General features: G+C 37.4%; 1 protein-coding gene across 1 annotated transcript; it reads right to left on the bottom strand.

Moving 5' to 3' along the window:
• Nucleotides 1–754: 754 nt before the first annotated feature.
• Nucleotides 755–26,050, bottom strand: CA3H2orf73 (chromosome A3 C2orf73 homolog). Its single transcript, XM_042932272.1, has 5 exons — nucleotides 25,942–26,050; nucleotides 21,664–21,877; nucleotides 15,004–15,157; nucleotides 2,091–2,206; nucleotides 755–1,302 (listed from the first exon to the last, which is right to left on the bottom strand). The coding sequence occupies exons 1-5, from the start codon at nucleotides 25,965–25,967 to the stop codon at nucleotides 934–936; spliced, it is 879 nt and encodes a 292-aa protein (XP_042788206.1). The 5' UTR covers nucleotides 25,968–26,050; the 3' UTR covers nucleotides 755–933.
• Nucleotides 26,051–26,258: the final 208 nt, after the last annotated feature.

Below are 26,258 nucleotides of genomic sequence, written 5' to 3'. Positions count from 1 at the left end.
CCATGGAAATTTGCTGGGCTTATAAATACTCCTTTAGCACAGATATTCCACCTACTTCCACTTGTGTGCAATAGAACATAGCTTCTGATAGATACATTTTGGCACACCAAATGTGCCAAATACAAGAGCTGGTAGAATTAACTACGCCGAACTCATCTAAAAAGCAAAGATTGAGTTAGTGCTAGAAATGTTCTAAGTAAAATAGGAAACAATGTAAGAAATATTTTTATATTCTAGGTACCCAAATGTCTTTGAATTAATTGTGTGTGTGTGTGTGTGTGTGTGTGTGTGTAACTAGTACCAGGAGAAATGTTTTTAGATTTTTCACACTCTTAATTGTATATAGAGGGACTAAAAGTTTAAGAATAAAGAGGAAAATTTAAGGTTATAGGAGAACATTATCCTTAAATGGAAATTTTAATTATAGTAATAGTGATGATGTAATTACATTGGTCACTTACCGATCAGTGTGCATAATCTCATGCTCACTAACCCTTGAGAAGTTGCTATTATCCTGATTTTACAGACAAGGAAACTGAAGTCTAGAGAGGTTAAGTAATTCACCCAAGGTCACACAAGTCATACATGGTGGAACCAAAATCCAACCCTGCTTTGATCCCAGAGAATGACTATCTCATAGGGCCTCTCCTTTAAAAGTATTATATTTGTCAGTTATGTTCATTTTTATGCAAACCAAAATTGTTTTGTTTATAAATAATATAGCACAAAAATATGTCTCATAGCCCACCACTCATTAGAGACCACTCTTAAATTCTGGTGTATTTTAATTGTCTTTTTTTTTCATTTTCCCATTTATGTGAATTGAATTTCTTTAGTTTATTGATAAGAGAAAAAGCAACTGTGAGGGCTTGTATGGTGATTCTGAAATTTGTCTACATTCCAAGGATTAGATTTTCATCTGAAGAAGGTAATTTATCCTGATTTATTCTGGCTTTTTATTGGTGGATTTAAAGGATCATGCCTGGGGAGAAGAGCATTTACTGCAGTTATTTGGAAGGTGTCTGCAGGCTTCTCTCTTCTCTCAGGACTTCTGGGGCATGCCTTGGCTGCCCCTCTGACGTCTGTTTCTGATAAGTGAGTTTCAGTCTCTAACAGCTCTGGGGAATTTTGTCGGCAGAGACCTGGTGAGATCATTTTGCTTTCCGCTGAGTTTCCTTTCTCTGTTTTTTTGGACTGTTCTGATGAGCATGACCCCGGAGCGTTCCGTAATACCTCTGTTCCCGTAGGAACTATTGGCCTACTCCCTGGTTTTATCTCTGTCTGCACAAAAGCTCCATGTCGCTGGAAAGGAAAACAAAGTTGACATTAACCAGGGCACGCAAGTTGCTGGAAGATGCAGCTGGGAACTCAGTTCATGTGTTAGCTCAAGTCCTGGCAAGGCAGGTACTTCTTTCTCTGCCTCTTCATTGGCTGTCACTTGACTCCAAAACCCAAGACAGCGGCATAATCATTATTAGTGAAACTTTTAAATCACTTATAACATAGGGCATGCCAGAAAATAAACGAGAAAGGAAACACAGAAAGTCAAAGAAGCAGAATCTCATTTCTCATTCTCAACAGTTCTATCAGTTGGATTGTTTAAGACCAGTCATATCAAATTCATTTCTTGCTCTATAGGGCAACTTGTGGTTCATAGACCTAAGGGTTTGTGACTGTATCCCAAATGCCTGTTAGTTTTCAACAAAAGACTTAAGGTGAAATATGAAAACAAACATTTGCAGTTGGAAAAAAATCCAGCAACTATTACATTGCTGTTTGGCTTTGTAAATCTTACATGCATTCCCCTGCCACACCCACATGAGCATATCCAAAAGCTTATCAAACTGCTTTGATATTACCTCAAGTGAATGATTACAATAATTTAAACCAAACTCCAAAGACTGTGATCCAAAATTCTGACATCATTCCTTAGTTTTAACCATGGCATGTTGTTAAGATCTTATCCTATCAGCCATGCTAGTTTGTTTAAATAGACTTTTAGAAAGATGGTTATGACTTGAGAAGGCTTAACATTCTGCCATAAATCTGTCCCATCCTAAAATATTAAATAATTGATTCTGAATACTCACCTTTCCCGGGATGGGCTCATTGGGACTTTTCCTAGAATCGTATTGATGTAAATAAGAGATGTGTTCTATAAAATTCTTTTGAAGTTCTGCTGATGCTTCAGGAGAGGCAAGTGGAACTGAGCGAAAAAAAAGATTGTGTGAAGTCAGGACAAAAATTAGATTTGTATGTGGAAATATAATCAATATTCATAATCATGCTTTATCAACAATTGTAATAAAAGTAAATTCTTTTAGGTATGGATAAATATAATGGATGCATCATCCTTTCTCCATGAAAAGAACCAAATCAAAACAATCAACTTACCCCATATGTGAATTATTAAATTCTAAAACTAATATTAAATATTACTACTAAAATTCTAAAACTAATATTAATGCAATAATGGCTTTGAAAGTCTGTTAGAGGGGCCCTTGGGTGACTCAGTCAGTTAAGCATCTGACTTCAGCTCAGGTCATGATCTCATGGTTTGTGAGTTCAAGACCCACATTTGGATCTGCGCTGAAGTGCAGAACCTGCCTGGAATTCTCTCTCTCTCCCTTGCTCTCTGCCCCTCCCCCGCCAAAGTAAATAAATAAAACTTAAAAAAAAAAGTCTTTTAGATATGCTTCTTGCCCAGATACCAACCAAAATTTTAGGAAAAGTGTAAGAACAAATCATTTGTCAACTTATATTTTTACTACTGGAAAGGCTATGAGAAATTTATGCAGTTGTTGTTCCCAACTTAGCACTAACAGAATGAACTGGAAAACCCCAGGGCTGCTGTAGTGGTAGCTGAACACGTGATTCTTTTCATTTCCCATTGACAGACATTCTGAAAACTTGTAAGAGTGTTAAACCTTTTAAAAATCACTTTTAAATAATCTTTCTAGCTGGGTGAATGGTATATAGGGGGTTCATTATATTGGTCTCTCTCTATTTTACATTTTTAATAACTCTTAAAATTCATTTTATTTTTACTTTTAGCACACAAGGTTATAAAAGGGTCACAGCAACTCTCAGTTTAGTGAGGTAAAATTATGTCAAGGAAAAATTAAAAATTTCTCCCTTTTATAAAAAATTGATACATAAGAGTCTATGTACACCTACCACATCTCTGGAATAACATTCAAGAAACTGATAAAGTGATAGCTACAGGGGGAGGGAATTAGGTGACTCGGGGACAGATGGGGATTCACTTTCACTGTATATACTTTTGTGCTATTTGAATTTTGTATCATATGCATGTGTGTTAACTGTTAAAAAATGAAATTTAATTTTTTAAAAATCTTGCCTTTAAAATTAGGGAGAATATATAAGAAGGAGAAATATGTTAGTAAATTCATACTTATTAAGCATTCATGAATTCAATTCAGAATTCAGACATTGATATAAACTAACTTTACTAGCAGGAATGAGGAGTCTTTAAGTATTTACATATTACATTATATGAAATGGCAATCTTTCCTCATTACCAGGGAAAAACTGCTAACTGATAATATTTTCTTGATTTCTTTTTTTTTTAAGTTTAGTTTTGAGAGAGAGAGAGAGAGAGAGAGAGAGAGAGAGAGAGAGAGCATGAATGGGGAGGAGCAGAGAGTGAGGGAGAGAAAGAATCCCAAGCAGGCTCCCCACTGTCAGCACGGAGCCCAACGCAGGGCTTAATCCCATGAACCATGAAATCACATCTTGAGCTGAAATCAAAAGTCAGATGCTCAACCCACTGAGCCAGCCAGGTGCCCCAATTTTCTTGATTTTTAATTGAAGTAAGTTACTCAAAATGCATTTCTTCTTAATCATTACCTTTTTTTTTTTTTAGGATTTGTTAGTGCACTAAGGAACAGCAGGTGCCAAAGAGTTATTAAAAATGTGTGGGCAACTATGACATTGAGAAAATTCTAACCATAACTTACACATATTTTTTTCTACCAGTTGGGAAAAGACTACCAGGTTTTGGGTGAATGCCATGGTCCAGCTCACAGAACATTAGTGTTTTTAGAAACATAGTTTGATAACTTCTTGAAAAAAATGAAACAGCTCTAAATTCAGTGATTCATCTGGTGGGGTTAATGGAGTGTCCAAAGCATGGGCTTTGGGATATGATAGACATGTTCTTAAATTCTAGCCCTACCACATTTCCTAGTGGTGTACAAATCACTTACCTTCACTGAAATTCAATTCCCTCCTCTCTAAAATGCAGATAATAATATGATTCCAGAACTGAAAGATGCTGGATCAAATTAGAGAGGGTCTTGCATCTTGATGAAAGAGGAAACCATGAAAGGGAGAAGAAGCAGGACTGATGAACTATCAACTCTGAGAAACCCAAAGGCTTTAGTGGACTGGTGTGAAGGGTTGGTGGCAGCTTGGGCTGGATGGTAGGAAGGTCAGGTTTGGGTAAGAGAGAATAAGTGGGGAAGAGGTCTCAAAACCTGCTCTTGACTTCCCCCCACATTGCCTTGGGAAGATCATTGCTTGCCTCAGGGGCAAGAAACTGGTGGCAACTACCTAGCCATCTGTTGTCAACTTAGTAACATTCGAACAGGACAGAAATCCCTCCAGGTAAGGAGCTGACGAAAATGGGTGCATGCTGTCCTCTTAGGCGTTTGTTCTGCTACCATTCCCCAGAAACCATCAGTACTGGTAGGGTTGAAAACATTAAGAGATTGTCTTTTCTTGTGATGCCTCTTTATAAGAGTTTAAAGTAAGGGGGGGGGGGAGGTGTGGTGTTCTGACTAGAGAACTGGCCTAGTACAGGGACAGCAAATGGAAATGGTCAAAATTGGTTTTATGGGGTCTGACACTCTCCAGCTTCACCCTCCTTTTCTTTCCTTTAAATTCACTGGGAGGCACACAAAGCCAGACCCTAGTCCTTAGACTTTCCTCCCACAGGGCTGTTGACCCCTTGAGGAACATGACCTAAGATAAACTAGACAGACATTATAAAGAAAGACAACAAAATTTAAAACATATATTATGTGAGGCAGAGTAATTGGAACTGGTTCTCCAAGAATTTAAAATAAGCATAAAAAATATCCTCAAAGACACAGAAGGTATTATTAATATGAAGCAAGAAGAGGTCAATAAAAAGAATCATGTAAATATCAGAAATCAAAGAAAATGTAATAGCTAAATTAAAAAAGATGTGATCAATAAAGACTCATGAACTAGAAAGACAAACTCTCCCAAAGGTAGCAGCAAAGGATAAAGAAATTAAAATATAAAAGAATGGATGGTAGAATTCAGGAGACCTAAGTAAAGAAACAGAGGGAAGGAAATGGTTAAAGAAATAATGATGATAGGGGTACCTGGATGGCTCAGTCAGTGCAGCATGTGACTCTTGATCTCAGGTCATGAGTTCAAGCCCCACATTGGAGCCTATTTTTAAAAAATGATAAATATCCAAGAATTAAAGAAAGACCAAAGACCTCAGGTTGAAAGGGCTCACAAATTACCAAGCAGGGTGGCAGGTCCAGGAGTAAGTTGAGGCAAGTGAGACCCATGGGATGTAAAATTGAAGGAGGCATTTGCATAGTCCTGGGACTGAGTCCCTCATCAAGTTTTGCTCCCTGGGTCTCTCATTTGCCTCACTCTCCTCCCAATCCTGTAGGGTACATAAGGAAAAACTCACATCCAAGACCCTTTATAGAGAAATATAAGGTTATCTGGGGCAAAGAAAATTCTAAATGCTTTGAAAAAGAGAAGTAGATTACTTACAAAGGAGGAAAAAGCAGATCTATATTAAAATTCACAGCAACAATCTTGGACACAAGATAATAATTAATATTTTTAAAATGTTAAAGGGAAAAGAATTTCAAGCCTAGAATTTTTATATCCAACCAACCAGTCATTCAACTGTGAAGCCAAAATAAAAAAATATTGGGAGGCAAGTAAGTCCTCAGACTATTTCCCCATAAAACAGATCAACCTCAAAAAATTCCAAGAGGAAGAACTCAAATAAGAATAGAAATAAATCAAGGAGAGTACATAAGATAGAAGAAAATAACAAATTTTTTTATTTCTTTAAAAAGACATGGACTAAATAACAAAAAAAATAAGTATACCCATAACAACTCAGAACTAAAATTCTACTGTTTATTAACATATTAATGGAGATACTGGAGAATATTTTATATATATATATATGAAAAAAGTAGTAAAATGATTGCAGAAGAAGAGTAAAAACTGTCATTATTTGTAGGTAACATGATTACCTGAATAGATAAACCACTAGAATCAACAAAGTATGAGAGTAAGAATAGGGGAAGGTAAGCAGTTAAGTGTATAAAAATCAAAACCATAATCTACTAGATAAGAAAACAAAAAATATGTTCTCTGTGGGAACAAAAACTGAACAATATCAAGGTTTTAGAAACTAACAACTAACTTGCAAGACATCCACAGAGAAAAAAAATTTAACTCTCTTAAAGACATAAAAATAGAACTGAATAGGGGTGCCTGGGTGGCTCAGTTGGTTAAGTGTCCAACTTCGGCTCAGGTCATGATCTCACAGTTCGTGAGTTCAAGCCCTGCATGGGGCTTTGTGCTGACAGCTCAGAGCCTGGAGCCTGCTTTGGAGTCTGTGTCTCCCTCTCTTTCTGCTCCTCCCCTGCTTGTGCATCCTCTCTCTCTCTCTCAAAAATAAATAAACATTAAAAAAAATTTTTTTAGAAAGTCTGAATAGACTTTCCCATTCTGTTAGATAGGATGAGATAGTAGGTTACTATAAATGTGACCATTTTCCTAAATTACTCTATAATGTCAACACAACCCAATCAAAATTCTACCTGGATAGTTTGAAGAATGTCATAAATTCCAAAGTTTAAATGGAAAAATAAAAGTCCATAAATAGGTCAATTTTGAAAAGGAAAAGCAAAGAATGGGTATTTTCCTGATCATATATTAAGACAAGCTAAAAATTCAGAAAATTAAAATACATTAGTACTGATCCAAGTCCTAAAAATTAACCAAAGGAACATAATGGAGAGCTCAGAGGCAGACCCATAAGAGAACCATAACATACAAGTAAGGAAGTCCAAAGCAACAAGGAAAACATGGATTGCTTAGTAGATGGCATCCAGGATACTTCTCCATGGAGAAAAATAGAATATCTCCTCTATTTAACACTGTTTAACATTTTTAACATAAAGACAGACTCTAGGATTAAAGACATATTTATGGAAGGTAAAATTATAAAAGCAAGGAAGAAAATGTAGAATATTTTTGTGACTTAAAGATAGGAAAACTCTTCATAAATACCCAATGCACAATCCAGAGGTGAAAAGTTGATAAAACTTGATTACATCGAGGTTTAGGACTCCTGTTCAGTGAACAGCATGCCAGACAAAAATAATAAATAGTGGAAACATTTTTAACCCAAACACTGAAAGGTATAGGACATCAGTGGGAATGGCAGAATAAGAGCCTTTGAAAAGCTGCTCCTCCATAATAGCAATGAGAACTCTGACAAAAAGAATCAAAATAAACTTCTCAGAACTCTGGAAATTATGGGCATCTGTGTGGCTCAGTTGGTTAAGCTTCTGACTCTGGATTTCAGCTGAGGTCATGATCTCATGGTTCGTGGGTTTGAGCCCCACAACAGACTCTGCACTGACAGTGCAGAACCTGCTTGGGATTCAATCTCTCCACCCCTCCCCTGCATGCACTCTCTCTCTCTCAAAATAAATAAATAAACTTAAGATGAAAAAACTCTAGATATTAACCAAAAGCTCACAACAACCCAAGGAGTATTTATTTAAGAAAAGTGACATTTTAACTTACCCAGTTTTCGTGCTTCTCTCCCCACCTCTACAGAACCCTTACAAACAAAGAGCCTTGCAATGACAGCGAAACAATATTTAAAAATTAAAGGCTTAAGGAAAGAAATATTTTTCATTTGTAATATTAAATCTGGGATATTAATTTAAATCATAAGTAACTATAAATAACTCTTTCTATATACAAAGTCCCCTTTTAAATATTAAAAATCTTATCCTGAAACATATTACTCTCAAAGGATTAACAATTGGATTTCCTGCAGATTTGATGTAACAATAGGATCCAGAAGACAATGGAATAATATCCTCCAAGTACAAAAGGTAAATAACCACAAACCCAAAATTGTATACCCAGCTCTACTTTCGCTCATTAGAGTGAGGGCAATTTAAAGACATTTTCTGACAAAAGAAGAGTGAAGAGTTGGCTACTCCTACACTATCATGGGAAGAACAATTTAGGGATGTTGTGGTGGTCTGTTATATAGATAGCCATAGTTTATTGGTCTCCCATTACTCATATCCTGGTACAGTCCCCTTCTTGTGGATGTGGGCTGGACTTGAGATTAGGTTTAACCAACAGGACGTGGCAAAAGTAACACTCTGCCAGTTCTAGGCATAAACCTTAAGAAAGCCTTTCAGCTTCTGTTTCTGCATTTTTGAAAACCTTGAGCTGCTATGTAAGAAGTTCAGCTACCCTACTGGAGAACCCACATGGAGAGACCACATGTAGAAAGGGAGGCCTGGTCATTCCAGCTCCTAACTGAATCTAGTCCTTAGATGACCTGCCAACTTAATGCAGCCACAGCAGTGCCCACCACCAAGATGAGCCAAAGAATTGCCCAGCTGAGCCTAGCCCAGATTACAGAATCATGAGTAAATAAAATGATGGTTGTCTGAGACAACTAAATTTGGGGGTGACTTGTTATGCAATTAAGCAACAGAAATACTTCAGAAGGAAGTCAATTAAGTCAATTATAATGACTTATCTTTTAAGTAGTGATCTAGAACCTCTCAGAATCTCAAAAATAACAACTTAAAAAAAAAACACTTCTTTATGGGGACTAATAAATAAAGGGAGAGGAAAGGAATCTGAGCTATCAGAGAAATTCCTTACCCAGACGTTATATCTATTAAAATTAGACATAACTACCATATGCATTTATGCATATATATGAGACTTTTAAACAAACCAACAATAGTAAAGAACATCCAAGTAGGAAAACATCAAAGAAGATATTCAAGTTCTTAGTGGTTATTCTACTTCAGAATTCAAATTGAACCCAAAGTAATTACTTAAAAGAAGCCTTGTTATATGAGGATTACGAAACATAAGGCAAAGTCCATGAAGAATGTTTGAAATCCCCTCTCTGTTTCTTGGAAACTTGATCTAATTAAAATAGAAAATTTCTAAACAAGGATCCACAAAACAAGTTGGTGTCTAGCCGTCTATATTTTATCAACAAAGCCAGGATTTATTCAAACACACAACTTAATCCTTGTATTGGTGGGAATGTAGCAGCTTTTACTTTGAGAAATCTTAACTTTTTGTGTCTGCTTAAAAAACATTCATCAGTAATATTTTTCTATCAGAAACTCCATTCTTCTAAATGGTATTTATTTTGATCTTATATAAAAATATTATTAATGTAAAAAATAACACTATAGATGTTCAAAATACAGTGAAAAAAACTTGAATGTATCTATGGCAAGAAATCATTAAGCTACACCTTGGGACAAATAAAGCAACACAAAATAAATCCTACTTTAGAAAATTATTTTTAATGATAATCTGAATTTCAATTAAGAAAAACATTAAAATAGCAAACGGTTGATAAACAGCCAAAGTTTCATTTAAGTGTAAATGACTTCCTTCACAAATTATATCAGCCTTTCCAATTTATAAAGTTTTATTACAAAAAACCCAAAGTGAACACTTATTCTTACAGGGACTCAGATATGATGGAGCATAGCCATTTGTTGAAATGACCATGGATGGCGGCCAGGAAATTGTGTGGTAGTACAAGAATAAAGGGCACTTTCATTATCAGCACAAGATGACATTGCTGAAATGCCAAAGACCAAGCGTAATTAAGTGGGCTGATGGAACAGAATGACCAGGAGATGACTTTTAATTGGTATTATGCATGTTTACATACACATTTTCTATGTCTGTATGCGTTTATATATACATATATATATGCATATATATACATGCATATATATACATATATATATGCAAATCTGGATTATACAAACTGGTATATATACACATTTTAAAATGCTAAACTAAAATATTTTCTTTTAAAAACCCTTTTCACTAGTACCCAAACACCATCTAAAATATGAATAAATTGCAGGCCTATATTATAGTGTGTATGTTAGTTTAAATTACAGTATGTCTTTAGTTTAATCTGTTGAATAGTATGTAATTATCATTAATTAATAAACATTTGTTGTGTCTGGGTATCGTACTATGATCTGGGAAACAGTAAAGAATTTGGCAATGAGAAATACCAATAAAAGAACTGAGAAACAGAAGAATGAGGAGTAGGAGGGGGGTGGTGAAGGGAGAGGGAGGGTGGGGAAAGGGAAAAGAGAGACTTCCACACCTGTTTTCAAAGCTAAATTCCAACTGAACACATAACTTAGTACAATGCAAAATTAATAATAGAAATAGCTTCCTTTGTTGTCTAGTATGTACCAACATAGCACATAGTACGTTGTGGTAGGCGCTTCACATATTTTTATTTCTCATAACAATCCTGCAAAGTAGGGATTATTATTCCCACTTCATGAACTGAGTAAATAAAATGATGAAATTTAAGTAATGAGTCTACAACTAAACTACTGTAAGTGCTAAATCAGTATTAAATTCTAAGAGAGTGAGTGTTGGATGATGATAAAGTGACCATGATTTCCAGTTAAACATGGCAAATTCAAAATGTGCATTTCCCCCTATTTCCTCCCCAAACACCAGTACAATGATAGTAGAGACATTTAAAGAGCTTCAATCCTTCGAAAAAAAGAGAACCAAAGAAGAACAAAGATCTTAACAAATTTGGAAGCCGGAAAGCAGATGGTTAAGTGGCAATTAACTTGAGTAGACCACAAAAAGCTGGAAACTAAGTACTTATGGGGATGGGGTGGGGTCCCAGTAAGGCTCAGAAAATGCAGGTATTAGATATTTCAAGGGCAGGGATCACGGGATGTGGTACAAGGTGAAGTTGCAAAGAGAGGACTATCTGAGAAATTTCCAGATTTTTTGTTCCCCTCTCCAGGGAGAGATTTGGAGGATTCCACTCTGGGAAAATAGACTGGCTTGGCAGAACAGAACCACAGGTACTGACATTGGGGGCATCTCTTATGAAATGGCTGGGCCTTGCCTGGTCATTCTAGAACAAAGCCTAGCTCTCTGGTGACATCTTCTACCATGTCCCATACTGAACCAGAGTAGAAGCAACCACTCCTTATGAGAAAGAACAGGACTTGACTGGTTACTTAACCAAAAAAGTTAAAACAAAGACTCCTAGAAAATTATAAATACCAAACTTAGATACTAGTTATTCTCACCAGTTCATTCACCACATTTTTGTTGGAATGCCAATGCATTTCCTTTGCAGAAGTATCCATTGACTGGAATTGAACTTTGTGTTTCTGTCACAAACCACATCGCTAATATATCCTTTCTAGTTTGTTTCTTTAAAACAGATTGGAAAGTTAAAGACACATTTGAAATGAAATGTGTACAGAATCCTTTAAGATTTTAAAAAATTCACTCCAGCTCCTCTTATTTATAGTGATTTTGTCTACACCTAATTAGCACTTGCAAAAGTTAGGGACCTTTTGGCAAGCCTTTCCAAAGTATTCAACTTTGAGTGTTTTATAGAAAGTCTTCTAGTACTCAGATTTTGATTTATAAGAATATTAAATTATGGAAATACAATAACAAGTACACAGGCATAAATTGGTTTAGAAACAACCATGACTCTTAGAGAACATTTTCTGCCTCCTTGGCCTGAGTTACATGCCCCTTCTCAAAATCCCCCATCATGATGTCATGAGCAATAGGAGACAGACTGATTCCATAGATTAGACTGACAGGTAGGCCATGGTGAGGAATTTGAAATTGATTCTACAAACCATGAGAAGTAACTGGAGGATCTAAGGGAGGAAAGTGATATCATGAGTGTTTTTAAAAGATCCTTCTAACAATGGTGTGGAAAACATTTTGGAGGAGAAAGAGAGGAAGCGGGGAAACAGAAGCTGTACGACATTGGTAAGATTTGGAGTGTATTTTGGAGATGGAGGTGTCAAGATTTGCTGATGGATTGGATAGAGTAGAGAGTTTGGGGATGACTCCTAGGTTATCAAAACTTGAGGGGGAATAGAAGTGGGATTTATTGAAAAGATAGGTTTGAAGGGAGAAAATGAATGATTCTATTCTAGCCATCGTAAGTTTGAAAGGAGATGAGCTATCCAAGAAAGGATGTTAGGTGGGTGGCTAGATAGGAGTTCAAAGTTCAGCAGAAAGGCCAGAGCTAGAGAGATAAATTTGTTCTAGTTCTTTTGACTTCAACCTTAAACTTCTGTTCCTTGATTCACCTGTTTAGGATAGTATCTTGAATACTCATGTTAAATAAGATATTAGCACCTTTCTCTTATACTTCCCATCTTCTATCAACTGGATATGTGCTTTTCTTGGTAAGGCTAATAACACAATTCTGTTCTGTAACCACATTTAGTATTTCCATATTCTGTCTATATGATGCTAAAAGCTGAAAACTATGAAATAGTGTTTATGATATAATTATGTGAATTTTGTTCACTTAAGGGCCAAATATTGAGCTAGGACTACATTTCTTTCTCAGTGCGTTCAATACCTGGTGCCACTTGAAAAAGAATGGTTGTAGTATCAGTGTGAAATAAATCCTCTTTCCTAAGGAAAAAAATCTTTTCCCCTGAAAACTTTGAAGACCTAAATTCTGTTGTGCTTTTGCATCAGTGCTGCTTAATTCCATACTTATTTCTTAGATGGTGACTTATTTTTCTTTCTCTTTATGGGAACGGATAGAATCTTCTTTTTATAGTTGTTGCTTTTCAATTTCATAACAGTGTATAGTTTGTATCTTTTTCCTCTTCATACTTGGAAGCACTCTCTAGACTCTTCCAATGCCTCTCTTTTATATGGGGAAATTTTCCTATTGAGTCCAAATTGAATTCCAAATTGAGTTCAAATAGCAGTTATTTGCTATGTAACCTTCGACAATTTATCTAAACCCTGTGCTTGCTTTCTTCTCTGAAAATTGAGAGTATTAATAATATTACCATACTAATATATTCCAGAGGGCTGGTATGAGAATTGAATGAGGAAATACTTAGAAAGTTCCATAAAGTGCCTGGCAAATGGGAAGTACTCAATGAATATTATGTGTTGATAATTATCTCCACTTTCATTTTTTATTCTTTGCTTTTCTGGAGCTCCAGAAAAGTTGGACCTCCCAGACTGATACTCCATTTTACTTTTATTCTCTCATATTTTTCTTATTTTGTTGTTGTTGCTGTGGTTGTTTTATGCTCTGTGATAATTCCTTGACTTTACCCTGTAAACATTAAAAGAATAATTTTGCATAATTGTACTTTGGCTGTCCATTCTTAAACTAAGACTAGGATAGGAGATCAACTTGAATTACAAAAAAAAATAACTGGTGTGGTAGTTGACATCTGGCTTAGACATTGGGCTCAACTAGTCTTAATGTTGGCATAGAGAAGAGTGTTCACGACTGGAGTGGTTATTTAAAAGACAGACTTTTGGGGTTCCTGGATGGCTGAGTTGATTAAGTATCCAACTTAGGCTCAGGTCATGATCTCACAGTTTGTGGATTTGAGCCCCGCGTCAGCTCTGTGCAGATAGCACAGATCCTCGGAGCCTGCTTCGGATTCTGTGTCTCCCTCTCTCTCTCTGCTCCTCTCCCACTCATGCTCTGTCTCTTCTCAAAAATAAATAAAAACATTTAAATTTTTAAAAAATAAATAAATAAAAGATAGACTTTTAAGTAACCCTTGGACTGTCCCCTTCCCCCTTCATTCTTGCCTTCTGCTATGCCTGTTGACTGAGCCTACAGCTACTTTGGGGTTTTGTCAGGCAGATTGGCTCTTTGCTGCATTTCCCTCTATATTTTCTAAGCTATTGCTTCTTTGCTCTCTTTAATCTATCAGCAAGTTTTCATTCCTTCCCACACCACAGAAAGTTCTTCTTTCCATTCTCTTCATCTTTATGGGTTGATTGCTTTGTTGTCATTGAATAGACTCTTGGGAGGTGGGAGACTTAGATTTTTGTGTTCAGTCTGCCATCTTGAATCACAAGTGAAAACTTCATTACCTTTCTAAAGGACAGACCATGTTACAGATTATCTAACAGTTCTCTCCATTAACTACTACCCTTGAGGTGGAAATCATGCTGAATATGACTATTTTCCAATATCCTGACCTTCAGTCTATCTGCCCTTTGTATCTTAACTACACTGGCCAGATCACAGAGGCTAAAATAGGCCTGTTGACTACTAAAAGTAATCCTTTGTTGTCTACTGTCATGTTCAGAAAATTATTTGAAGTTTAGCTTATGAACTTTTATATTGTTTTGACTTGGTCTTGCATTTCTTTAACATTTACTAAATCTACTTCAGCAGTAGAGATGACTAAGACATATGGTAGGAAACAGATACCACTTGACTAAATGTGAAAGATTTAGGTTATTGTTATGATACTGTCAGGTAAATAACTTTTATATCTGACAATGTTTTAGTGGTCCATGTTAATAGTATTTCCTACAATGTGTGGTGGGATACCTGTGAAATAATCTCTTGGAAAAAGAGTGAGGTGGTCAGTAAGTGGGGAAAACATAGCATTCTTTATTCTTTTTCTTGGAATGAATGCATTATGCTTATGTTTACAATAAGAGTTTTAAGAGTTCTGTGGTTTAAAAAGATCTGTTCAACTTTATAAATTTAGTTTTTGCCTCCACAGCAGTCATCTCTACACGTGTTGGGTTTTTCTTTCATTTAGTTTTGTTCAGGAGGTGCCAGTACATGTAATGCATTTTAATTTGAGAGCAGAATAACCTCAGAGAGTGGGAAAGAGGTTTTATCATAGCTAACCTTACCTATTCCACAAGAAGGCTTTTGCAACTTGCTGTGTTTGACTGGCAAAACCAATGGACATGTTGGTTTTTGAAAGTCACTCCTCTGGGTGCTCTTAGTGTCATAAGGTGGTTGGAAGGGGTGTTCCATTCCTTTACTGTGCGACCACCAGTCACCCTTTAAGGGAAAAAAATTGGAAACACAAAATTGGATACTGTAGAACATTTTCATGTGCTGCTTGATATCTGTGAATATTTAGTAATTCAATCCAATAAGCTTTTGGATATTCTAGTACGAAATGGAATTCTGAAATCTAGGAATAAGTATATTTTTTCAAGGACTTAAATTTTTAAATGGTACTTAAAAGTGAATTATCATGTACTTTTAGCTAAAATATAGCTACTAAATTCTTAAGGTACTTTCTATCAACAGATGGAGTGGTAAAAATCAACCAAGTAGTTATATTTCTATATGTTGTACTACCATTTTATTATATATATGTATATACATGTGTATATATGATTTAATCTAAAAATTATGTTCTATACTTTTCATTATGAAAGTACAAATAATGTATTATCATCTAAGATGGTGGTTTTCATAGTTTTTAGTCTGTGATCAACAGCATGAAATATACCTCATATCATATAAGAGCACACAATGCATACACATACATAAAACTAAGTTTTACAAGACAACACTTATTCTTACTATATGCTTGACTATTTCTCTATTTTATCGTTTGTCTCTTCTATTTCATTTCACAATGCTAGTTGCAACCCACATTGATTTATAATTCACTAATGCCTCAGTTTGAAAAAAACTTTGTTCAAAGGAAAAATACCTCCAATGTTACTGAATTTTTGATGGTAAAACCTGCCTTAGGTACCCAGGAAAGGGAGAATTGATCGATTCTCCATTAGTACATATTACAATCTGATCTCTTAGAAGTTGTGAAAACAGTGAGGGGAACCGTTACTCCACTTAATGCTAACTAAATATGTATTTTTTAAATCTAGTTGATCAGTTAGACCCGAGACAACCTTGAGAGAAAACAACTGTGACAACCAGGAGTTCTTGGATATTATTAGACAACAAAAGTAACTTTGGGTATAATCAGACACCTACCTTGGGCTTTGAGGAAAGAGATCAGGCTTTTAAAAAATCAACCATGATGTTATAGTCAGAGGCTTTAAAAATATGATTCAAGGGGGATGAATATGAGATTCAAATAAGTAAAATTCTGACAGTGCAATTGAAGCTACATTGATATAAAAAGTAAGAGGCATTTGAAAACATCTATCTGGCTCCATAGGGAGTCAGCTCCCAGCTTAGTTTCTAAAAAGACAGGCATGTGTAAAAGAGGTACACAGTATCAAATTTTAAAAAATAATAATTTCATGGAGTCAACTTGTCAGGAGATTGTCAAGAAGCTTAGATAGAAGAAATTCATGAAATATGCTAAAGGCAGCAAAAAATAGGGTTTTCTGTGAGAAAAAAAATCTGTTACATCAAAAAAATCACAGAAGGACTAAGAATTTGGAGAAGAGTACACAGTTCAGAGCTGAAAGTCAGAGCTACTCAACTTTAGGTTCTTCGTTAAGTGAATTATCCTCAAACTGAAAAAGACAGGATGAACGGGGACCTAAGAGGGAACTGAGCCCTGACTAATTAAAGAGAGAGCTAGACCTCCCTTGGCAACTTTAAATGAGTGCCAGTTTTTAGGCCAATAACAAATTGTAACCAGGGGTAATGAATAAGATTGCAGAGATCAAAGAAATTTAGGAAGTAGGGAATTTTGGAGACTAGAAGAGATGGGCTAATACCTCATTTTTCAGAAAGAGCTGAAAGGTGAATTATCAAAATTAAGACTACTTGATGTCGATCCTGGGAATTCTAGAACAGATTACTAAACAGATGGTGTCTTCTCACTATCTGGCTGAAAATAGTCACATCTAACTGTTGTCAGAATGCCTGCTTCTTGCAGCCCTCCTCCACTGCACAATTATCATAGTGCTTATTATGCCCCGAGGTCTAAAATTTATAGGCCTTCTCTCCCTTAGCCTTGTCACGATTCTGCAAGTAGATATACCCACTTTACAGATGAGAAAACTTTTGGGAGATTAACTTCCCCAAAGTGTATCCCTAGCAGGCAGCACAGCTGTCCAAGTCAGACCCCTGCCCCCATCTCTGCATGCCTCTAACTTCTGTGCTACACTGCTTTATCAAATCTTCTGTAGAGGGGTGCCTGGGTGGCTCAGTCAGTAGAGCATGCAACTCTTGATTTTGGCACGGGTCATGATCCGAGGGTCGTGGGATCAAGCCCTGCATAGGGCTCTGTGCTGAGAATGGAACCTGCTTAAGATTCTCCCTCTGCCCCTCCATTGCACGTGCACTCTAATGCGCTCCCTCTCTCTCGCTCTAAAAAAAAAAAAAAAAAGCTGTAGCATGCAAAGCCAGATAAGCACACACCTACCTAACTTATTTGAGAAGTGACAATGTAACAATAAAGAGATTTTAAGTAAGTATCTTGAGAAAGATCTTCTGTAAAAAGGTTTTAAGGAGCACACTGTGTATTATCTTCTTTTGTTGATCAGGAATTTATTTTACTAACACCCAGGTTACTGGATAACTGACTCTGGGAAAAACAAACTGCTAGGACATGCCTGGAAGCATTCAATCATTTCTTGAACAAGAGTATAATGCAAAAGTTCTCCTTAAAGCATGAACTTTAGAACTTTGCCAAAATGGTCTCTTTAGTTTCACAAAATATAAAGCAAAGAATGAACAATGGCTCCCAAAGTGTGACTGATGATTTGAAGACCTCAGAGTTGGTGGAGGTATTCTGATTAGTGTCATAAATTGGATGAATCTTCACTTCAGCAGAAGGAAATCCTACAGTTCAAAAAAAATGCTGTTTTTCTCTTTTCTATTTCTGGAGAGCCTGCCCTTTGCCTGAAAAGTCTGGTTTGTTCCTGGAAGAGAGAGAGTGTGTATGGGCCCATGCACATGTGCATACCATTTTGGTCCAACATTTGCTCATAAGAGATTATAAGATTAAAGGGATAGGTGGAAGCTTGTTTTTTTTCCCCCCTTTGCCTCACGCTGAAGTAAAAGACTAATAAAAATTTACTGCTCTGTGGACCATCACTTGAAATGGATGGTGAGGGGTTGACATGAGTTATTTATGATGAAACAAGGCAAACCAGGAAAAATCCTCTACTGTGATTGCTTTGTCTGAACTTCAGGGGTCAGTCCATCTTTTGTGGATTGCGGAAGGGGTTTTGCCTAACAGGATAGCTGCTGTCAGTTCAAAACTTTGAATACAGAGAAAGGAGGATGTCTTCCCTTCTAGCCCAAGGCCTGCCTCCTTTGCCGCCCCAGGATCATAGTCATTGGAGCTCCATGGTAAGGAGACATCTGGAGATTCCTGAGGAGAGGGCTCCCATTAATCTCCACCCCTGGAAGGCCTTTTGGCCATTACACTGTGAGCTCCTTAGCCACATTGGAAACCAATGTGGGACAATCTTTGTTATATTACTGCTATCCCTAAGCCTTCAGAAGTGCATTAGGAGACACTAATTACTTTTCATTCTTTGGGAAATTAAGGGAGAATCTTTGGGGAAGAAGCAGTAAAAGCAATGGGGGCACCCTGGAGAAGCCGGTTAAGAGAATGCAAGAGGTGGGGAGCAGACCTCCACGGCAGCAGTGTGGCAAAGATGGCTGCTCATAAGAGATCACAAAATCGCGCTTCATGGGTTCCTAGGGAAATGCAGACTTCTGACAGCAGCTTTTAGAGAATCACACGCTTTCTTGGTAGAGTTCAATGGCTTTAACAAAATGAAGTGCTATGGGAAACACTGGGAGTTACACCGTAGCTATGCTCTTCTCCATTTTGCTGTGGAGACCCAGAGTGCTGACAATACCTCTTTTTAAGCAGGTCATGTCACCGATAAAAGTTATTCCTGAATTGTGTTTTTGGGATACCAGTTCTGTTAGCGTATTAATAGGTGTTATAAACAAGATTCCAAAGTTAGATAAATTAGGGAAATATTGGGAGAAGTAAAGTTAAATAAGTTTATCACAGGATTTCTTAGAGCCTTTATGTACAAATGTGATTTGTAAAGTTTTAAGATCTAAAAATTCAGCTTTTCCAAAATGTATTTGACTTTGGAATTTTATTTTGTTGAGTACATAGGCAGGGCTAATGCTCTGAAACATAAACTTTGAAAATAATAACTAGCATAATCTCTTAAAATACCAATACATATATTTTTAATGTTTATCTTTTGAGAGACAGAGACAGAGCGTGAGCGGGGGGAGGGAAAGACAGAGAGGGAGACACAGAATCTGAAGCAGGCTCCAGGCTGTTAGCTGTCAGCACAGAGCCCGACGTGGGGCTCGAACTCCAGAACTGTGAGATCATGACCTGAGCCGAAGTCGGACGCTTAACTGACTGAGCTACCAAGGGCCACTAAAATACCAATATTTAAAAACACAAGACCACCAAACTGTTTTCTTTGAAAGTGATTGAGCCACAGCTCCTTTTTACTTTTTCTGGCAGCTCCAATTTTATGTCCCTAGGTCGAACTGTGTGATTGTTTCATTTAAATATCTTGTAAATAAGTAAAATCAACCAACCTGGTGTTAGGTTCGTAAGATATTATCTTAGCAAAATACATAAGACAGCAGTCCATTTAAACATTAGGCAACTTTATTTTCTTCATCTTTGTTTTAAAGCCAGTACTACTACGAACCAGTTAATTAAAAACAAACAAAAAACAGCTAACCTTTAAGAAGAAACTTGTCATCTTAAATAAAGGAACAAAGTGTACAGATCTGTGAAACGAGCATTACTCAAGTATGTGGAATTGAGTACACTTAAGGTTCTTGTTCTGTTTTTTAAATAGGACCATTGCCTTCACTCCATGCCCAAATCACATTCACTCTTAATTCTGGGATGCACCTTCATTCTTCCTTTGTACCTCCTCACTCATACCCAGGAGCAGTCTTTCCTATGAATCCTCTTCCTTCCTTTAACGCTACCTCTACCCTCTCTTACAGGCCTCTGACTCATGTAGCCTTTAGCACCAAATAACAAGAATCCTAATACTCTGCTACTCTGTTGCCCAATCTTGACAGCAGCTTCCAAGACACCTACAAACTAGGAGTAAGAGAAAAGTAGTTGGATTAATTTTTGAGATTTTTACATTTTATATCTCTCTTCTCAAACTGACTTCTTTTCTTAGTACCTCCAAGGTAAGGATGGGTTCAGTTAACAGCTGGGTTTTAATTCAGCCCTGAATAAAAAAGCTCAGGAGAGTCTTTCATTAACTTTATAAGAAACATGGGAACTTCACTAACCTGGATTTACGCACTAGACTTATTTCCCCAGTGTAGGCCTGGACTATCAATATCTTTAAATCCCAAATTGCTTGTTTATAAAACAAAATAGCCTTAAAACTGCCCATGTAAAGATTTACTACATGACATTAAAGCATATTTGACTACAGAAATTCCTGCCCCAAGAAGATCTCCCATTCACATACAGTGTCCTGGCATGCCATGTATTTTATGACAAGAATATTTGATGTTACAGAGGTGAAGACAGGTCATTAAAAGAAATCTCCATTTAAGTTGTAAGTTAAATCACAACTGCATATAAACTTAAATGACAAAAGGAACTTTGCAGGTATGATGTTTAGCTTTCCCAAATTAAACATTTTGGGAAGAGGACATTATCAGGATTATCTAGGTGGGCCCTATGTAATCACAAGGATCTTTGGAAGAAGGAGGCAGGAGAATCAGAGAGATTTGAAGATGCCATGCTACTGGCTTTGAAGAGGAAGGGGCCACGAGCCAAGGAATGCAGGCAGCTTCTAGAAGCTGGAAAAGGCAAGGAACTGGATTTTCCCTTAGGTCTTCCAGAAGGAACCGGCCCTGCTTATAGCCAATGAGACTAAATTTGGACTTCTGAGCTCAAGAAATGTTGAGAATAAACTGGTGTTGCTTTAAACTAGTGTTTAAATTTGTGGTAATCTGTAACATCAGTAACAGAAACTAATACAAAAAATTATACCTCAACAAGCCTAACTTTAAAGAAAAAAGATAATGGAATATATTTAGTATAACAGTGAATAAAAGTGTGTTTTGACTAAACCAATAGTCCAGGGTCAGAAACACAACTGTAACATTGTAATGTATCTCAGATATCTTCATTTACTTCTTTGTGTTATGTTATCCAATAGTACCTCTTAGAAACTATCACACAGATTAAAGTATATAACTTATATAAACACTTAGCTCATCCCTAGCACTTCATACACTTTAAATAAATGGTAGCTATTATTTTATACAGAGTATCATGGGAAATTTTTATCTTAGAATATGTGACACAAATACAATATTATTGATTTCTTCAGTATCTGCCAAGCACTACTAAGTAGCTATAATCTGACCCAATCTAGAAAAACAATTATTTGGATTCCTTCCTTATTTATATATTGTTTGTATGTGACAGTTATCTGTAAGAATAGTCCCAGGTTACTGCTTTTAACTACTGGATTATAAGAAGTATTAGTCTGAGCTATGTCACATCCTTTACGTAGTCTGTGACTAAATTATCCTGCAAAACAGCTTCTGAATCTAAATCTGTATTTGTATATAAGGAACATCCATCCAACCTGTTTTTCTGGCCCTTTTTGGGGATCTATGTAAGGAACTGGTTCATTCAATGTTCTTGCATTTGTATGAATGAATTTTGCATAATATACACGTCCTCTCCCGACACATGGTTTTGAACATTGTACACTTTTCCCGGGTTTTTCGTCATATTTGATTTCTTCTTTTTTTTCAGTTACATACTCTATACCAGCATCTTCTATTTTTTTATGCTGTCTGAAAAACAGAATTAAATAGTAAATAATTTATCCCAGTGAGCATTTCCATACTGTGTCGTAACTGTATAAAATAAAATTTAAATATATTTCGAGTATCAGTCAAGACAACTTAGGTTTTATTAATAGTTATAAGGGAGTATTAAAATATGGACGGGTATCTTTTCATTTCAGTTCATGTAAGAGATAAAGGGATTTGTGTTATTAATGATTATTCATAACAATATACCAGTGCAGCATACAGACTTGGATTTGCTTGGAGTAAAGAATGAATAGTGATTTGATAACGTTACAGATCATGTTTGCAGTTTCATTCATGTAGCTAAGTTACATGCTAATCTTAATTCATCTTCTTTAAAAGTTACTTAGTAAAAATCAGTTACCCAGACAAGGACAGCTTTTTAACTTTAAAAGTTCACTTGGCAAACCTATAAAAGCTACAAATGACCACTATAATTTATCTTTTCAGGAAAAGAGCACTGTATAGAGATCAGATCAGTCAATTCAATCTCATCACTTTTTGCTTTTAATAACTACACTGGTACCAAAAAAATGAACGTTATTGAATTTTTAAATGTTAAAAAATGTTTAGAAAGAATTTATAGAATTTTTCTCCTTTGAAATAAAGAGTGATAGACATTATAAAAGGCAGTAATTTAAAATCTCACATACTGGGAAAATAAATGGTAAGGATGAAATAGATGAATGTGAATACTTTTTTACATAAAAGCATTTAAACTCAAAGCCCTGACCCATGGAAGATGAATAAATAGGATTCCAAAATTACAGAGAAAGTCAGTAATTCTGCTTAGTCTTGGCCCTTAAAATATAACCTCTACCTTAACTTCAAACCAAGGCTGGGTCCATCTTTTCAATTAAAATCCCCAGATGAAGAGGCACTTGGGTGGCTCAGTTGGTTGAACCTCGGACTCTTGATTTCAGCTCAGGTTATGACCTCACAGTTGGTGGGACTGAGCCCCGGGTGGGGCTGCATGCTGACAGTGCAGAGCCTGCTTGGGATTCTCTCTCTCTGTCTCTGTCTCTCTCTCTCTCTCAAAAATAAATAAACTAAAAAACAAAAACAAAACACCAAATAGCTTTGCATTGCATTTACAGTGAATATTACTTCCTTATCATAGCTCTGAGGCCATGTGACCCAGCTCCCCAACTAATCTCTTCAAAGGCACTCAGACCTCTCTCCCCTCTCTTCTCCAGACGGCCCGCCTACTTTCAGTTCTTGGAAGCACAAGTTTTCCCCCCTCAGGGCATTTGCACACACTCTCCCCTCTGCCTGGGCAGCTCTTTCCCAGCTCCCTGCAGGACTGGTCCATTATCAATCAGGTCTCAGCTTATGAGCCATCTCCTCAGAGGATTTTCCTAGATTTCCTGCTTCCTGCCCTATGTAGTCTCTATTTTAGTACTTTCTTTCATAACACAATTTATAATTTATGTACCTAGATTTTTATTTGTTTGTGGTAAGCACTATAAATATCCTTTACTAGTCAGTAAGCTCCATGAAGGTGAAAAGACTGTTTCATTCATCATTACATAGCCACCTATGAGGGGAAGCATCCTGTTCATCACAGGTAAATGGACTGCCATGATAATATTTGCATATTTTTGGTGCATCTGTATTTTGTTTTATTTTTGATGTTTATTTATTTATTTTGAGAGAGAGAGAAGGAGATAGAATTCCAAGCAGGCTCAGAGCCTGACTCGGCTTGATTCTAGGAACCAAGTGATCATGACCTGAGCCAAAACCAAGAGTCCGATGCTTAACCGAATGAGCCACCCAGGCGCCCCAACTGGAATTGTTTTTCAGTCTGGCTGAGTGTAGCTGTATACTCCCAACCCCCACTCCAATACACATACAAACAATATTCAGCACCCTTGGATTCTAGTTCCCTGAATCCCAACAAAAATTGCCCTCTTTAAAGGGTCTGGAAAAATTGATTACTGATAAAGTGTAAATAATTTATAAGGCTTTTTCTATTACCTTTCCAGAGACAGAAGTATTTGTTTAAAGGTCATGATTGATTTATTATAGACTTCTGATGTCAGTTTTTTCTATCTGCTTCTCATGGTTGTAACTCAGCAGTACACCTGTATTGCCATCAGGTCCTTGAACAAAGGACTGTGGCTACATGCTTACATATGTATGCATTCGTTCAATTAAAGTATTTGTGATGTGAGTAGCTATAGATTAACACATAAACATGAACTATATGATTTTGTAGTAATTTCTTACCAGAAGGAAACACAAAAACACTAATGGGCAGTGAAGAAAGACCTGGGTTGGAATCCCAACTCTGCCATTTACTATCTGAGCTTTGGTTTCCTCATTTGCATGGTAAGGGAAAGAATACCTATTATGAGAGATGTGACAATAACGTTGAATAAGTCATTCTTTCAACAGGTATTTATTGACTTATGTGCTGTTCACAGCACCGAGGATAAAGGAATAACAAAACAAAACTTCCTGCCCTCACAGAGCTTACATTCTAGTGAGGGAAGGCAGATGAGAAAGCAAATAAGTAAAACATACAGTCTTTTAGATGGCATTAAGTGCTAAGGACACCAATAAAGCAGGGAATGGGGAAAAGGAGTGTATGTATGTGGGAGAGAGCCTGCATTTTTAGACAGGGTGGAGGCTGCATTATGAAGGTGGCAACTGAAAAAAGGAAAGAGGGGAACAAGCTAAGAGGATATTTGAGGAAGAGCATTCTAGCAGAGTGAACTGTAATTGCCAAAATACTGCAGCAGAAGCACCTGTCCTTCTCGAAGGTGGTGCTTCTCGAAGTGTGGTCTCAGGAGTAGCTGTATTGACATAAATTGTTACCTTGTTAGAAGTACAAATTCACTGGCCCCATCCCAACCTGAGGCAGGTTTCCTGGGAAACTGTTTTAACCAGCTCTCCAGGAGATTCTTATATAGGTTAAAGTTTGGGAACCATTGTTTAGTGACAAACATAGAGCAAATACTCCTGGCTCCATGTCATATTAAGCTGTAACACCTTGGTCAATAGTTTTCAGAATCTATGGTACATCAGAATCACCTGGAGGTCTTGTTAAAATCCAGATTGTTGTGCTCAACCCCAAATTTCAGATTCAGTAAGTCTGTGGTGGGGAGCCTGCAAGGATATACTTTAAAAATTTTTTTTAAATGTTTTTATTTATTTTTGAGACAGAGCATGAGCAGGAGAGGGGCAGAGAGAGAGGGAGACACAGAATCCGAAGCAGGCTCCAGGCTCTGAGCTGTCAGCACACAGCCCAATGTGGGGCTCGAATTCACAGACGGTTGAGATCATGACCTGAGCCGAAGTCAGACGCTTAACGACTGAGCCACCCAGGTGCCCCTAGGATATGCATTTCTAATCGCTTCTCAGTTGATGCTGATGTGGCTGGAGGACCACACTTGAGAATCACTGCAGATGACAGCATGGAGGCCTATGTGCTGGAGCAGACTGGAGTCAGAGGATAAGCAGCAGAGAAGACCAAATAAAGGAAGAGGGGCAGTTGTGCAGGTCCCATAGGCTACAGCAGAGGCCTTAGCTTTCACTCTGCAATGGCCAATGGAGAAGAGTGATCTAACTTGCGTTGTAAGAAAGACCAGACTACTGTGTTGAGGACGCTGCAGAGGCAAGGAGAGCAGCAGAGACATTACAACATCCCGGTAAGAGATGCTAGCAGTAGTTGGGCCAGGGTGGGGATGATAGTGGAGGTGGTGGATTCTGGATATATCTTAAAGATAAAGCCTACAGGATTTGCTAATAATTTAGTTGTGGGGTATGAGAAGGAGTGGATGATTCGACAGGACTTGAAGAATTTTAGGCTAGGTAATGCATGTAAGGTGCCTGACACACAGTGGGTGCCCAGTAAACAGCGTGTTTTAAAAAGTATCACTGTCAGCGCTCAACTACTAGAAAGGAGAGGTAGGATGGAAGAGGAAAAGCTTTGATGGCCTGAGAACCACCCCCCCCCCCCCCTTCGGGTCTCACTTCACCGTCCCCTAAGGAGGGAAATATTTTTTGTAAGGGGAAATAGAAAACCAAACCCCAGCACTTACTGCCGCTTATCCTCCTTTCCCTCCATGGGCTCCCACGGCCTGACACGAGGCAGCGAGGAGCCTCACGCGAAGATCAGGCACTAAGCCCTGCTAGGAAAGAGGTGCGTGGAGAGCCGCCACTGTGACTCCCGCGTTGCTAAGCGACGGCGGCCTCCAGGCTCTAGGCCTCCGAAAGCGGCGTGGGGGCGGAGCCGGAGCGCGCAGGCGCAATAACCCGGCTCGGCTCCGCAAACTAGCGGGAGAGACTGCTTGGCTCGGTGGGGGCTGCTGGCGGGATCTCTGGGCGGCCTTTCCGGACACGCCCCAGGCAGGACGTT

The sequence above is a fragment of the Panthera leo genome, chromosome A3, assembly GCF_018350215.1.
Source record: "Panthera leo isolate Ple1 chromosome A3, P.leo_Ple1_pat1.1, whole genome shotgun sequence".
In the NCBI taxonomy this organism is placed as follows: Eukaryota; Metazoa; Chordata; class Mammalia; order Carnivora; family Felidae; genus Panthera; species Panthera leo.
This window is presented reverse-complemented; position numbering and strand designations above follow the sequence as displayed.

Coding starts and splice junctions, on each gene's coding strand:
- CA3H2orf73 (XM_042932272.1), bottom strand. CDS start 25,967: ATGGAGGGAAAGGAGGATAAGCGGCA. Junction 21,878..25,941: donor GGAAAGGAGGATAAGCGGCA/GTAAGTGCTGGG, acceptor TCTGTTTTTCAG/ACAGCATAAAAAAATAGAAG. Junction 2,207..15,003: donor AAAGCCTTCTTGTGGAATAG/GTAAGGTTAGCT, acceptor TTTTTCGCTCAG/TTCCACTTGCCTCTCCTGAA.